At 48.4% G+C, this 16,786-nt stretch overlaps 1 protein-coding gene across 1 annotated transcript in view; it reads right to left on the minus strand.

Annotated features, from left to right (window-relative positions):
* Positions 1 to 11,156, minus strand: part of LOC121541791 (fibroblast growth factor 11-like) — a 78,876-nt gene extending 67,720 nt beyond the window's left edge. Inside the window, exon 1 of the mRNA XM_045208139.1 lies at positions 10,160 to 11,156. Within this exon, the coding sequence (XP_045064074.1) occupies positions 10,160 to 10,352 (193 nt within the window). The 5' untranslated portion in view covers positions 10,353 to 11,156. The remainder of the gene's footprint in view (positions 1 to 10,159) is intronic.
* Between the last annotated feature and the right edge of the window lie 5,630 nt (positions 11,157 to 16,786).

Below are 16,786 nucleotides of genomic sequence, written 5' to 3' on the forward strand. Positions count from 1 at the left end.
GACGACAGCACCAGTGTCACTCTGGTGGCACGAAGGGACATTACACCGCACATTGTCGTCAGCGTTCTTTTGGGTCTGGAGGCGGCAGGCAGGGCACTCTCGCATCACCCCAGGTATCGAACACCCACACTCATTCAGAGCACTCTGCTGCGCAATGTACCATACCATCTACTTTCCTGATCACATGGTGGTTCCCCAGTGTAAGACGCTAGTCGATTCAGGCGCAGCTGGTACCTTTATGGACAGGACATTCTCACACAGTTTAGGCATTTCATTGGTTCCCCTATCCATTCCACTCCCCATCAGAGCACTTGACAGTCGACCATTAGGGTCCAGGTTTGTTAGGGAAGTTAAAGCACCAGTCACCATGATTACCCACAAGACTCATTGCGAGCAAGTCACTTTTTTTATTATTGAGTCTCCTGCTTTCCCTGTGGTATTGGGTATCCCTTGGTTAGCACTCCACAACCCCACCTTCTCATGGCCGCAGAGGGTTCTCACGGGGTGGTCGCGAGAGTGTCAGGGTAGGTGTCTAGGTGTTTCCATTGGTGCAACCACGGTGGAAAGTCCTCGATTTGGCGCACACGTTTTCTAAAATGCAGGTAACCAAGTTACCACCTCATCGGGTGGGGGATTGCGCGATAAACCTCTGGGTAGACGCTGCCTCCCAGGAGTCATGTGTATCCCCTGTCACAGGCTGAAACGGAGGCTTTGGAAACATACGTCACCGAGTCCCTGCGCCAGGGGTATATACATCGTTCCACTTCACCCGCCTCCTTGAGTTTCTTTTTTGTGTAGAAGAAAGACGGCGGTCTGCGCCCTTGTATTGATTATCGACCACTGAACAAGGAGACGATAAGATTTAGTTATCCTCTCCCCCTCTTTCCTTCAGTGATCGAGTCAATGCATGGGGTGCGCTTCTTCACCAAATTAGATCTCAGGAGTGCGTACAACCTGGTGCATGTTCGAGAGGGGGATGAGTGGAAGACAGCATTCAGCACAACCACGGGGCATTATGAATACCTGGTGATGCCCTATGGTTTGATGAATGCTCCATCCGTCTTCCAGTCCTTTGTGAATGAGGTGTTTCGGGACATGCTTGGTCGCGGTGTAGTGGTCTACATCGATGACATTCTGGTGTATTGCGCTACGCGCGCCAAGCATGTGTCCCTGGTTCGCAAAGTGCTGACCCGACTGTTGGAAAATGACCTTTATGCCAAGGCAGAAAAGTGTCTGTTTTTCCAGCAGTCCGTCTCCTTCCTCGGATACCGCATTACCACCTCAGGTGTGGAGATGGGGGGAGATCACATTTCAGCCGTGCGTAATTGGCTGACTCCAACCACAGTTAAGGAGGTGCAGCGCTTTCTTGGCTTCGCCAACTACTATTGGAGGTTTATCTGGGGCTTTGGCAAGGTCGCAGTTCCCATCACATCTCTGTTGAAGGGTGGGCCGTCCCGGCTCCGCTGGTCTGCTGAGGTTGACAGGGCTTTCAGTAACCTGAGGGGTCTGTTCACCTCAGCCCCGGTACTGTCCCACCCCAATCCATCACTACCATTCGTAGTGGAGGTGGATTCGTCCGAGGTAGGGATAGGCGCTCTCCTGTCTCAACGCTTGGTCACGCCACCCAAGCTCCGCCCCTGTGCCTTTTTCTCTAAGAAGCTCAGCCCGGCGAACCAGAACTATGACGTTGGTGATCGGGAGCTATTGGCTGTTGTCCGAGCCCTGACCGTGTGGAGGCATTGGCTCGAAGTGGCGAAACACCCTTTCTTCGTCTGGATGGACCACCATAACCTGGAGTACATCCGGGCAGCGAGGAGGCTGAATCCTCGCCAGGCCAGGTGGGCCCTATTCTTCACCCGGTTTGATTTCAAACTATCATACATCCCCGGTACGAAGAACGTGAAGGCAGACGCATTGTCACGGTTGTATGACACAGAGTAGAGGCCCAGAGACAACACTCCCATACTCCCGGCCTCCTGCATTGTGGCGCAGGTAGTATGGGCAATGGACGCGGATATAGAGCAGGCGTTACGCACAGAGCCATCTCCACCTCAGTGTCCAAATGGGCTGCAGTACGTGCCTGCTCTTATCCGTGACTGTCTGATCTACTGGGCACACGTCACCCTCCTCTGGTCACCCAGGTATCGGTCGTACAGTGCGCTGCCTGACCGGAAAGTACTGGTGGCCTACCTTGGCTAAGGACGTAAGGGTGTATGCCCAGATTAAGGCACCTAGGCACCTCCCAGCGGGTAAATTACAACCTTTACCAGTTCCACAACGACCATGGTCTCACCTGAGCATTGATTTCCTTACCGATCTTCCCCTCTCCTTAGGTAACACCACCATCGTGGTCGTTGTGGACCGCTTTTCCAAGGCCTGCCGCCTCCTTCCTCTGCCCGGTCTCCCCACGGCCCTACAAACTGCGAGTCTAATGGGCAGGTGGAACGGGTAAATCAGGATGTGGGTAGGTTCCTGCGGTCCTACTGCCAGGACCGGCCGGGGGAGTGGTCGGTGTTCTTGCCATGGGCCAAATATGCCCAGAACTCTCTCCGTCACTCCTCCACTAACCTAACGCCATTCCAATGTGTTTTAGGTTACCAACTGATTCTGGCACCGTGGCACCAGAGCCAGACCGAGGCTCCTGCGGTGGATGACTGTTTTTTGGCGTGCGGAGGAGACGTGGACGCTGCCCACGTCCACCTCCAACGTGCCGTGCGTCGTAGAAGGCCAACGCTGACCGCCACCGCAGTGAGGTCCCGGTCTTCGTACTGGGTGATCGGGTCTGGCTCTCGACCTGGAATCTGCCCCTCCGCCTGCCATGCCGGAAGCTGAGCCCGCGGTTTGTGGGGCCGTTCAAAGTCCTGAAGAGAATCAACAAGGTTACCTATAGGTTATTACTCCCCCCTGATTACCGTAATAACCCCTCGTTTCATGTGTCTCTTCTCAGGCCAGTGGTGGCTTGTTCGCTCCAGGAGTCTGAGGTGTGGGAGGTCCCTCTGGTCATCGAGGGGGCCCCGGCGTACTCCGTCCGCTCCATCCTGGATTCGAGGCGTCGGGTGGGGTGCCTTCAGTACCTCGTGGAATGGGAGGGGTATGGTCCGGAGGAATGGTGCTGGATGCCGTTGAGGGATATCCTCGATCCCTCCCTGTTGCGGGATTTCCACCGTCGTCCTCCGGCTCGCCCTGCTCCGCGTCCTCCTGGCCGTCCACGAGGCCGGGGTCGGCACGCTGCTGGAGGGGGGGTACTGTCACGACTTCCTCCGAGGCTGCCTCCCCTCCTTGTTCGGCAGGCTTCGGCGTTCGTCGTCACCGGCCTTCTAGCCACTGCCGCTCCATATCTCATCATTCCATTTGTCTTGTCAATTACACACACGTGGTTCATATTAGTATGTGTTTAAGTGTTCCCTCTGCCCCCTTGTCCTTGTGGGTGATTGTTTCATGTGAGATGAGTGTAGCTCAGCGGAGCTACCTGTACTTTGTATTGCCGGTGTATATTTTTCCCTGTGTGCCTGGACTGTTGATGCTATCCAGCGTAACTGTGTACTACGGAATAAACTCTGTATTCTGTGATTTACCCTCCTGCGCCTGACTCCTTCAAATTACACTCTCACACATACAAATGCAAGCACACACACACACATATATACATTTACATTTTAGTCATTTAGCAGACGCTCTTATCCAGAGCGACTTACAGTTAGTGAATACATTTTTTTATTTTTATACTGGCCCCCCATGGAAACGAACCCACAACCTGGCGTTGCAAACGCCATGCTCTATCAACTGAGCTACATCCCTGCCGCCATTCCCTCCCCTACCCTGGACGACGCTGGGCCAATTGTGCGCCGCCCATGAGTCTCCCGGTCGCGGCCGGCTGCGACAGAGCCTGTTCAACCAGGATCTCTAGTAGCACAGTTAGCACTGCGATGCAGTGCCTTAGACCACTGCGCCACTCAGGCGCAGCGCCACTCAGGAGTCTACACACACACACACACACACACACACACACACACACACACACACACACGGCACATTGCTAATGCACACATTTTTTTCTGTAGATTACCGTAATCCAGATGGACAGGAATGATACATAGATGCAGTCATACAAGGGTTGTATAACTGTCCCATATGTCTTTACACCCTCTCTCTCTCTCTCTCTCTCTCACACCCCCTCCATCTTTATCTCTCTGTCTGTCATCCACCCCCACCCCCCTCTTTCTCTGTCTTTCTCTTGTTAGAGGTTAAACTCAATCTGTCCTTGTCAGGTTTAATCAAAGTATCCACAAATTCAATTTCAGCTGTTATATGTGGGAGGCTACGATAGCGTTCTTTGTCATTTGCGATATCTTTAGGGAGAGAGAAGGCAAAAAGGTGTTTCCTGTGCATACATATTGCCTCAGCTGAAATGGGTGACAGTTAATAAGCCTCAGGGCCAGCGGCAACACAAACACCCTCACCCTCACCCTCACCCTCAGCACAGTGCACAGTCAGGGTCACACAGCATAGCCACAGTGTCAACTCTTAGCACTGCACAATACAAATATATGACCAGACTTTATTTTACATTCCCGTTTGCAAAGGGATTTAGTATTTAGTAAGACATTATGAAGTAATAGTACTATCTGGTACTTACTTCAATCAGTTCAACACAACCTGATGCCAAATGGTAATGGTGCTTATTTTAATGAAATGAGAAAAACAGTTATTCTTATAATTTAAATACAATTTTACTATGTACCTTCTGAGTAAACCATAACAGCATTACCACAACAGCCCCTATCTTCATTACTGCCAGTACAGCTGAAGGCTACTGTACTCCAATATTGCTGTGTGTTTGGCCAAAGGCCACGTTTCCCCTGATCCGATTCAAAGAGAATGATAATAATCTGATTTATGCATTCTGCATTTTTTTTATTTCAACATGATTCTGGAAGCTTTCCGTCTACTTTACACTGTATCTGTTAGAAGCTCCAGCCTGGAGACTTATTTTAGGGACAGAAAATTAAACCTCTAAACCAAAAACATCAAACCCTTCACTTCTAATTGTCTTTTTTCCTTTTGAACAAAAACAACAATCCTAAAAGATTATGGAACGGCCCCAAATCTTTGTTGTTGCGTAAGGCTGTAATCTGATGCTTGCATCTTGAGCATTCTCATTCTCAAACACTGGAATAGAGCAATTGATTCTCCCTCTGTTCCTAAACTAATCCAATATGGTTATGCATGGATACCAGCATCCTGGTCCTTGGATGCTATTTGCTAAATGGTCATGTAGGCCTTGTGACGAAACAGGGGTTGTTCATGTACAAAGTTGAAAATCCCCAGAAATTGGTAGGACAAAGCCAAGGTAACCTCTACTCATTGTTTTGCCCAGAGACAGACAGACACTTGCTGGGTGTCGACTCTTTCCCTAGGTTTTATTCCATACTCTGAAAATAGATACAAAATGTTCTCTTTAAACCTTGTTTCTCATGGCTAAAGACATTTTAAATCTCAAATAAAACACCAAGCTTAAAAACAGGATTGCATACGGTCCACTGGTGATATAAGCACGTAATCATTTTAATCATTGTGCAGATGTGATGGCTATCATGACAGCCTGTTGGATGTACAATAGACTGTAGACTGTACTACTGTCAGAAAATATGTGATTGTGCTTGTTGTAAAGCTTCAGTCTGTCTACACTTAGCGTGTAGAAATACGTTATTTTTCTAGTAACCGTGGTCCCTTAGCTCTCAACGCCATGGTCTCGCTCTCTCAAAAACATCTCTACATGCCCTCTCTATAACAGGATCACTCACATCTCTCTCCTCCCCCCTTCTCCTTTATCAAACCAAGCTATCTCTCTCTTCTTCTTCTCTCCCTTGTCGATTCCCTTTTTATCTATCACCATCCCCATATCCTCCATCCTCCCCCTGGTCTAACTCAGATCACCATCCCCATATGCTCCATCCTCCCCCTGGTCTAACTCAGATCACCATATCCTCCATCCTCCCCCTGGTCTATCTCAGATCACCATCCCCATATCCTCCATCCTCCCCCTGGTGTAACTCAGATCACCATCCCCATATCCTCCATCCTCCCCCTGGTCTAACTCAGATCACCATTCCCATATCCTCCATCCTCCCCCTGGTCTAACTCAGATCACCATCCCCATATCCTCCATCCTCCCCTGGTCTAACTCAGATCACCATCCCCATATCCTCCATCCTCCCCTGGTCTAACTCAGATCACCATCCCCATATCCTCCATCCTCCCCTGGTCTAACTCAGATCACCATCCCCATATCTTCCATCCTCCCCCTGGTCTAACTCAGATCACCATCCCCATATCCTCCATCCTCCCCTGGTCTAACTCAGATCACCATCCCCATATCCTCCATCCTCCCCTGGTCTAACTCAGATCACCATCCCCATATCTTCCATCCTCCCCCTGGTCTAACTCAGATCACCATCCCCATATCTTCCATCCTCCCCCTGGTCTAACTCAGATCACCATCCCCATATCCTCCATCCTTCCCCTGGTCTAACTCAGATCACCATCCCCATATCCTCCATCCTCCCCCTGGTCTAACTCAGTCTCTTCTTTGCACTGTATTTGTACTGCCCTTTCTATTTCCTCTGTCTATCTTTCCTCCTTCTCCCTCTCTCTGTCTTCCTCCCTCCTTCTCCCTCTCTCTCTCTGTCTTCCTCCCTCCTTCTCCCTCTCTCTCTCTGTCTTCCTCCCTCCTTCTCCCTCTCTCTCTCTGTCTTCCTCCCTCCTTCTCCCTCTCTCTCTCTCTGTCTTCCTCCCTCCTTCTCCCTCTCTCTCTCGTCTTCCTCCCTCCTTCTCCCTCCCTCTCTCTCTCTGTCTTCCTTCCTCCTTCTCCCCCTCTCTCTCTCTGTCTTCCTCCCTCCTTCTACCCCCTCTCTCTCTCTCTCCGACCCCTGTCGCAGGGCTACCTTACACTGCTCAGTGTGATCAGATGTTGTCTAGTAAGCGACTTTAGGGCCCTGAGCGCTTGTGGTCAGCTTAATGCTATCCTCATCTGGATCTCACCTCGTGACCTCGTCTCCTGCTCTCCGACAGCGGCCCAGATTTGCGATCCAAAGCACTTTTCCCAAGTGCAGTCCATTGGCCCTACTGATGCCTGCTCATACCCTACCACCTCTGCACTAGAAGACGTCTGGGACTATACTACACTTCCTTTCTGCGTGACTGCAGATCATACACTCCTCTTTAGCTTCGGTTCATATTACTGTCTCATCTTGCCCAGGTGTCATTCGGCTGGGTTAGGTGTGTGTGAGTGTGCATATTCATGCGTGTGTGCATGGCATGTGGGTGTGTGTGAGATCGTGTGTGTGTGTGTGTGAGTGAGAGAGAGAAAGTTAGAGGGTGTGTGTGAGGGGAGAAGGGGGTCACTGCTCGATATCCCACCCTTCCCAGGTCAGATTCCTCCTTGGACAAACAAAGAGGGTGATTATTGATTAATCAGTATCAATTAATGAGATGGATCGAACGGAGAGGGGAGAATCGCTGCAGATCACTGACAGTGGGAGAGAGCTTTCATCTAGTGGGCCGGCGGCAGCCATCTTAAAAGGGACCAGGACAGGAAGAGGTGGAGGCAAGGTGGGAACAGAGGCTGATGCTGCATTCTGCAACTATCACACATGGTTGATGGTAACATGACATCCTTAACTTTCATCCTTTGTTTTCATGACCCTAGTAAATATATATCCTTATGTGATTATAAAAATATGAAAGTATTACCATGCCGATACTGATGGCTTGATAGCAGAATAAACTATCATGCATTTACAATGGAGGAAGTGACGAAGGATCACTTATCACTCTCCTCACACCCCCAAAATGAAAGATAAACACTGAAACAAAGTGAGTACCTTAAAGTGAACCCAACTACGAGACATTTAGTGGCCTGAAGCTGTGTTATGCAAATACGCAGTCATATGTGAGAGCATCTGAGTTTTCCTGTTGTTTTTCACTGTTGTTTACAATGTCACTCACAGTTGCAACACCAATATACATTAAAATAACAAAGCTATGAGGCATGGCAGCAGTGTACTCTGTAGCCACTGAAGGAATAGGCATACAGCACTGTGCTATTTCAGGCTCATGGAGAGGTTGTTATCATCCATTACTCAGGGATTTTACACACTGGCACACAGAGGCATAAACACACACATAAACTCATACAAATACATATGGTAGGCAAGCACTCACCACAAACACACACATACACTGAGTGTACAAAACATTAAGAACAACTGCTCTTTCCATGACAGACTGACCAGGTGAATGTTATGATCCCTGATTGATGTCAATTTTTAAATCCACTTCAATCCGTGTAGATGAAGGGGAGGACAGGTTAAAAGAAGGATTTTTAAGCCTTGAGACAATTGAGACATGGATTGTGTATGTGTGCCATTCAGAGGGTGAATGGGCAAGACAAAACATTGAAATGCCTTTGAACGGGGTAACGCTGCTGGGTTTTTCTCGCTTAACAGTTTCCCGTGTGCATCAAGAATGGTCATCCATCCAATGGACATCCAGCCAACTTGCCACAACTGTGGGAAGCATTTGAGTCAACATGGGCCAGGATCCCTGTGACACGCTTTCGACACCTTGTAGAGTCCATGCCCTGACGAACTGAGGCTGTTCTGAGGGCAAAATGGGGGTGGGTGCAACTCAACATTAGGAAGTTGAATGTTTTGTAAACTCAGTGTGTATACAGTATATACACAGACGTGTGTACACACACACACACACACAAATAAAAGCATTCTTCAACACACTTGCATGTAAATTCTGATCTACAAACACTCACCAAGACACACAGACAATGCATGTCACGTATAATAACTTAAAGCTGACACAACAGATGAGATGCCAGAGCAAAATAAACATCTCTGATAATGCAACGCCAATGGCCACAAGAAGTAACAAGGATTACATAGAGCATTCTATTGTGAGCCCTGTCTGACATTTCCTTACTGTGTCCCAAACCACCACCTCTTGACTCTGCAACACCATACAGCAACATCTGGTAGATAGCAATGTCATGTAGGAGACATTTTAGCCTTTGTAGAAAATTGATTCTCCTCCAAACAGGGATTATATAGAGAGACTAAAGTAGGAAATACACTACGGGTTATATTCTCAATATGGCAGCTGCTATTAACCTTTACATTCAACTCTTCACTATCCAGAAGCACAGAAGAATTCACAGAAACCAGCCATTTTAAATGCCACCAAATGGACATTGAAAATAACAATGTTGTGATCATTGTATTTTTTGCCAGTGGCAAGGTTACGTAGATTAGAACACAGGTTAGATTGCTCTCAATCTGAAATGCATTAATCATCTCTGGAGTGTGGGAGGAAAGGGTTGAAGGGTCTTCAACATATAATTGAATATTAACAGTAGGTGTAGTTACAGTGCACATTACCAACACACCTGGAATATACACAAAACACACACTGTAATAAGTGGTTCTAATTACCTCCTCAAAGATGGGTCTAAAAGGTGCAATGAACTAAGAATAATGTATGCATGTGGGATGTGAGCTTTCTCTATGTAGTCTACTACAACATGTGGTCCTGGTCAGACAGAGTAATAACCCACCTCACATGACATACCCACTATCCAACTAGCCACTACCCATGATGGGAACTCTAATGCTGTGTCTGTGGGAACCCAGCAGCTGTGTACTACCCAGAATGGGAACTCTAAGGCTTAGGGAAAGGCTGACTGCAGTGTGAGGGGAGACTCCTTCTCACTACTGCTCATTAAGCTCTGTTGTCGCTCTATGTATCCTCCCTATCTAGGACTAGGGAATACATACTACAACAAGGGGCTCAGAATATGGCGCCCCTTTTTATTCTGACATGAACTGACCCAAAACCAACAAATTCTATATTCTCACATATCTTCTCATTCTCAAATCAATCATTCATCAACATTCTGCTATATAATTCCAACAGGAACATGCCCAAGTGTTACATTCTATTTATGAATAAAAGTAAAAAATATTAAAAGTTTACCCCTCAAAGTGTATATTGTGTTTACATGTGACCACCATTCCAACAACTAATCAATGACTTGTCAGAGAGGAAAGGGAGGAGATGGCAAAGGAGGAAGAAGAGAGAGATGACTTACCTGGTCTCTTTTCTTTGAGACTTTTTCGACCCCCACATAGCCGTACTTTAGAGATAAGGACTAGAATCTGTTTCTGGCACAGAGACTTGTTGCTCTTGGGACAGGGCTTCCTCTTGTTGGCTACCGGTCGGTTTTGTCCGTCGTCCTTGACCGCCCGTTTCTGTCTGATGAGAGAGCTGGCGAGAGCTGCCATCTTCCCCCCCCTCTCACCTTTGGGAGGGGGGTGTCTTCCTACCTAACAGCCCCTCTTCTGGTGGGGCTGTATGTGTCCTCAAGCAGCAGAAAACGGTCGGAAGGTCCAGGGAGAGCCCCCAGAGAGGGGAGAGGGGTTTTACGCGAGGTTACAGAGAGAGGGTCTAGGTTAAGAGCCCCCTGGAAAAGGGAAGAGCTGGGGAAGCTGAGAGTTCAAGTGCAGTCACACATCCAAAGGGGACCCTCCAGTGTGACGAGAAATAAATACACCAACACTAAAAAACAGAGACCAGTAACGTCACATCTTCAGTAAAAAATAAAGACGGGTGAGTGAGGTTAGAATTTCTCTGTTTGATAAAAATAAAACATTTAAAGACATCGACATTTCCTACATTTCTAACCTCCCTCCCCACTCATCTTGTCCCTCACGACCAAATCACCAGCGACAACGAAGTTCAAAATATAGCAAAACCACTAACCTATCCTGTAAGTAAACCATCTCTGTCATGTAAAAATCACACTTCTTCCAGTGAAGAGTGAAATCATTTTGAAGCTCAAACAGCATACAAATGCAAGAGAAAATGAACAGGCAGTCAACATATAGTCTCTGGATGCCCAACTTTGCCTGCCGTGGAAATGCAGGCGTCAGGAATAATAAGCGGAGAAATAGAGCGGTAATCCAGCAGACTTAGATCCAGAGGCAGCACAGCAGGCGGAATAGTGATGGACTCGCAAGAATGAATCCGGGAACGGAACAGAGGGATAGACAGAGAGAGATTTCTCTTCCGCCTCTTCTGGCATGCTCTCTCTCCACACAGCCCTCAACTAACACCCCACCCCCCCACCCAAAGCCAGCGAGTGAGTGTGAGAGTGGTGTGTGAATTCCACACAACCATCAGCAGAGGTGACATTCATGAGAGAGAGAGAGAGAGAGAGAGAGAGAGAGAGAGAGAGAGAGAGAGAGAGAGAGAGAGAGAGAGAGAGAGAGAGAGAGAGAGAGAGAGAGAGAGAGAGAGAGAGAGAGAGAGAGAGAGAGAGGGAGAGAGAGAGAGAGAGAGATAATGAGATCGACTGGGAATGGGAAGAAGAAGAATAGAGAAAGAGAGAAGCAGAGAGAGACTGAGGAGAGAGAAACCATGCAGCCACCTCTCTCCTCAGTTAACGTTCTACGAGGAGCTACAATGTCTCTGTCGCGCTCCCGCCCCATCCATCTGACTGTCCTTCAGAGGCGGAGAGGGGGGAGCGAGAGAGAGGTGGAGAAAGAGAGAGTTTGTGTGAACAGAGGAAAACGAGTGCTTAAGGTGCGCATCGCTCTCTCTTGAGGCTGCTGGCTTACGTTATCCGTGACAGATACTCGACCAGGGACAGATTGCGTTAGACAGCCTCCCCCTCATCCCCCCCACCGGCCCTGGTGCTCCAAGCCCGGTCCGCAACATCCATCCAGTACACACACACTCTCTCTCACACACACACACACACACACACACACGGTTCCTGGGTGAACCCATCCTGGAGAAATTGCTTAGTTGGTCATTAACATTAAACATATAGATGCAGTATCTACAGTTAAGAGGCTCATGAAGGAAAGCTCCCACCCATCGTGTTATCGTATTTGTCATCGTTGTTTATCTTGCATGGGTAGCACATCTGTTATTGAGCGTAAAATCGGCCACACTTCCATTTTATTTGGCAATGCACCTCTTTTACAAGGCAATCACCACGGAAACCAGCAGTGGAAGGAAGTTGAAAATGCGAGGTCGATTTACATTACTTCTCATGAATGGGGAGCAAGGTCACCCTCTGTCAGCGGCTGATTGACAGGTGACAGTAAACCTCCTGCAGTCTCCATGGGGAGCAGGGGTAATGCAGGAAACAGGAAATATATGTTCCCCTATGTCCTATCTGATCCTCCTACAGTGTCTCTGTGTGCATGCAGCACTTTATGCAGACTCATAAAGATGGAGAAGACATTACACACATTGCCAAGACTTCAAGTACTTCTTCATCTCTCTCTATCAATGGTCTAATACAGTTACCCCTGATGAAAACTAAGTGAGTTTTTTGTGGATGTAAGGTTGGGCACATTGTTACCAAATGTTGGGAGCTTTCATTCATTTCTGATTAACGTTAGCAATGTTGTTAAAAAATGCAATGTTTGTTTGTTGGATCCAATAGCATCTGTTATGTGTTGTGATGGAGAGAGATAGAGGGAGAGAGATGGAGAGAAAGGTGGATGAATATTTGTGTTGTTAGAGGAGTTTGTGTTTTCAAGGTAGCTGCAGGGATGTTGTGTCTCTCAGTCTGTCTCTGTGGCTCTCATCATAGACGACGGCTTGAGTGCGACCTTGATCTGCTTTCCAAAGCTATTACACTCCACAAAGGACCCCCAGATCTCCCTGACAAATATGGACATCCCTTCCCTGAGTCCCCCTTCATTGGGGGGGGGCCACAAACACACATGCACGCACACGTCCAAACAGCTGGCCTTGTTCTGTCTCTCTCCTCATCTCTCTCTCCATCACTGCTCCACACAAATGACAGGAGGTATTCTTCAGTAATTCCTCCTGCATTATGTAACCATGTGGAATATCAGCCTCTTTTTGGTTGTAGAGATTATATTTATAATGTCCATGACCTCCAGGTCAGCTCCTGCAGATATCATTTTCATTCTTTGGTATTTACTCAGACCGCCTGGTAATTAGGTTGAGGCCTGAGTGCCGTTTGTGTGTGTGTGTGTGTGAGAGAGAGGTTAAGTGTACAGTATGTGTATGTAACGTTAGTGTGAGTGGCTGTCTATGCCCAGTAACCAGATGTTTAGAATATGTCCATCAAAGAACTCAATTTACTGTTGAGAGTTAGGATAGTAGAATACACAAAGTGCAATTTCAAAATTTGAATGTGCATCAGCAGTTTTTCTCTTGTTATGTCAGTCACTGATATTAACCCATGTCAGCTAACATGTTTTAGATAGCAAAGTTAGTTTAATGGCCAGCAATCTAAACTTGGTATCATGGTCGATTTACCGGCTGGGGGGCCCCCTTTGATTTTGTTAGTCAGTCTTCCTCAGACATTTGAAAAACTGCAAAGATTTCCCTACACCCTATGGCAAAATGGGTAGAATTGCAAAAGAATACGTAAAAGATTTATCTCCGCTGTCAAGAAGGGGGCCACTAAAATGTTTTGATCGCAATGTGCGTGTGTTGTCCATCCCTTGTCACGTTCGTTGAGTACAGGATTGGACCAAGGTGCAGCGTGGAATGCATACATGTTTATTAACGAGGTTAACACACGACAAAACAACAAAAGCAACGTAACGTGAAGTTCTAATGGGCTACACACAAACAAGCCAAACAAGAGTCAAGATCCCACAACATAGGTAGGCATTTCATCCAATTTTTAAACTCTATCTTAATTTGCAAAATGGCTACCTAAGTATGATCCCCAATCAGAGACAAGGATCGACAGCTGCCTCTGATTGGGAACCACACCCGGCCAACATAGAAATACACAACATAGATATACACATAGAAATCCACACCCTGACCAAACCAACTAAAGAAAACACGCCCCCCCCCCCCAAAGGTGCGGACCAAACCTAACTTAACAGGGGAGGGTCCAGGTGGGCATCTAGCCTCGGTGGGCGTGACGTCCTCTCCCTTTCTGCCTCCCCGTTGCACCCCTGGTCCGGTCTGGACCTCAGTGCGATGCTTCCCCTCTCAGTCCTCCCACGATGCACCAAGCCCTGTCTGGACCCTGGTGTGGGAGGCCCCGACCCTGGAGAGGGGCCGACATCTGGGCCTGGACCGGCAATCCCCCAGCGATGCACCAAGCCCTGTCTGGACCCTGGTGTGGGAGGCCCCGACCCTGGAGAGGGGCCGACATCTGGGCCTGGACCGGCAATCCCCCTGCGATGCACCAAGCCCTGTCTAGACCCTGGTGTGGGAGGCCCCGACCCTGGAGAGGGGTTGACGTCTGGTTCTGGAGTGGAGCTGCTGACCGGAGCTGAACTGGACCCCAGTGGAGCGGACTGCTCTGGCTCTGGACTAGAGCAGCTGACCGGGGCTGGACTAGGCACCGGTAGAGCGGACTGCTCTAGCACTGGAGTGGAGCAGCTGACCGGAGCTGGACTGGACTGCTCTGGCACCAGCCGTACCGGGCTGGGGACACGCACCACTGGTCTGGTGCCAGGAGCAGGCACGGGCCGTGCCGGACTGGAGACGCGCCCCACTGGTTTGGTGCGAGGAGCAGGTACGGGCCGTACCGGTCTGTGAAGGCGCACTGGCGGCACAGTGCGTAAAGCCGGCGCATAGCCTGGTGCCTGCACGGACACACTCTCCTCAAAGCGAGTGCGGGGACTTGGCTCTGCAATACCTGGCTCCGCCAGCCTCTGCTCTAAGGCCCGAGCTCTCTGCTGCTGGAGGGTTAACTCCTCTCTCAGCTCCTCCTGTTGACTGGCAAGCTCCTCTCTCCGTGCATCCACAAATTCCTTCTCCCTTTGGGCCTCCTGCACGCCTCCTTCTGAAGTGAGAGCTCCTGCTCCCTCTTCTCTAACAGCTCCCGTAATGTGGCGGCCTCCTCTCTCATACTGCTGATCCGCAGGTCTTGGAGGACCTCTACAATAGACCTCCTCCACAGTCAGCCCTTTCACTGCCTCCTGCTGCTTCGTCGACCACCCCGTGTGCCCCCCAAAAATTCTCTCTTGGGGTTGCCTCTCGGGTCTCCTTCGTCGTTTCGCATTTTGGAGTCGCCGTCTTTTCTCCCAAGGAAGGCGATCCATACCATCCTGGATCTCTTCCCATCTCCATGATCCTTTTCCTTCCAGTATCTCCTCCCATGTCCAGGCTTTTTGTTTTTCCTGGCCACGCTGCTTGGTCCGTTGGTGGTAGGATCTTCTGTCACGTTCGTTGAATACAGGATTGGACCAAGGTGCAGCGTGAAATGTTTATTAACGAAGTTAACACACGACAAAACAACAAAAGCAACGTAACGTGACGCTCACAATGGCTACACACAAACAAGCCAAACAAGAGTCAAGATCCCACAACATAGGTAGGCAAAATAGATACCTAAGTATGATCCCCAATCAGAGACAACGATCGACAGCTGCCTCTGATTGGGAACCACACCCGGCCAACATAGAAATACACAACATAGATATACACATAGAAATTCACACCCTGACCAAACCAACTAAAGAAAACAGGCTTTCAAAGGTCAGGGCGTGACATCCCTGCCATAAATGTTCTAAAAAATATCACATTTTCAAACATACCAAATGGCATTGACACAGATCCCTAAAAATTGCCATTATAAAACATTATGCAATAGTTCCATGTCATATAACAGGGAATACTGCTTTGGAATAGTCATTTAGTTTGTCTCTTTGAAAGACTTCAAGGACATTTGAGACAGTGATGTATTGACTTCATTCTTGAAATCCCATTCCTCTCTTTAGATTGTCTCCTTATTTCCCCAGGAATTAATGAAAATAAACAAATATGAACGATAGGTTAATATGACCCTTAATCTGATGGATTAGGAGAGGAGTTAGGATAATATTCTGCAGACAATGACTCCTGTGATTTCAGAGTTTATCTACCGAAAACAGCTTCTCATCCTCCCAAAACCTCTCAGTAAATACAGACAGAGACTGGAAGGAAAGGGGCCCCGAAGAGAGAGACGTGTGTGTGTGTGCAAGTGCGCGTTTCTGTATGCGCGCGCATGTGGGAGTGAGAATGTGCACATGCATGAGTGTTTGTGTGAGTGCGAGTGTGTTTGTCTCTTAAAGAGAGGGGACAGAAAAGAGGTGGCGAGAAGCCAAGATGTAACACAGATATCCTGGGAGTCTCAGGGGCCGTAAAGATCACAGTAATATCTTTGAACGGCATGTAGATATAGGGAGAGCGTCTACAGCAGAACGTCTTAGTACATTCACTGCCCTGAGTGGAGTAGGTTGGAAAAGAAAAGAGCGGGCAAATCAGACATGTGGACAGAGATTTGTGGGCTCAATATTGAACGTCTCCTAAAGCGTTTAATGAGTCAAGGAGGTGGCGACCACAGTGTCAAGCCGTCTCCCACCTCTGGTTGGTGAACAATCCAACCTATCGGATCTAATGAATCCTAATGATATGGAGTCAGATGAGAGGTGAACTTTTGATGATACCATTTCTCGCAATGTGGCTGAGGTGTCCTCCAAATGGGCCCATAATTAAGCAGCAGAGTCTGGGGTGGAGAGGGGAAGCGGGGTGGAGGAGGGACTGTCTGTGAGGGACCGAGGATTAAACTCATTAAAGGAATGGAGTTGTGAATGGTGCGGGGAGAGAGTGTTCCGTTCTAAACACACCAGGTAGTCTAAAGCACAGAAATACCACACACAGCGCCAGGCAGGGAACAACAACTACAGATAAAGGGAACTGAGAGGCCAGGTCTCATAGA

The sequence above is a fragment of the Coregonus clupeaformis genome, chromosome 27 (genome assembly GCF_020615455.1).
Source record: "Coregonus clupeaformis isolate EN_2021a chromosome 27, ASM2061545v1, whole genome shotgun sequence".
In the NCBI taxonomy this organism is placed as follows: Eukaryota; Metazoa; Chordata; class Actinopteri; order Salmoniformes; family Salmonidae; genus Coregonus; species Coregonus clupeaformis.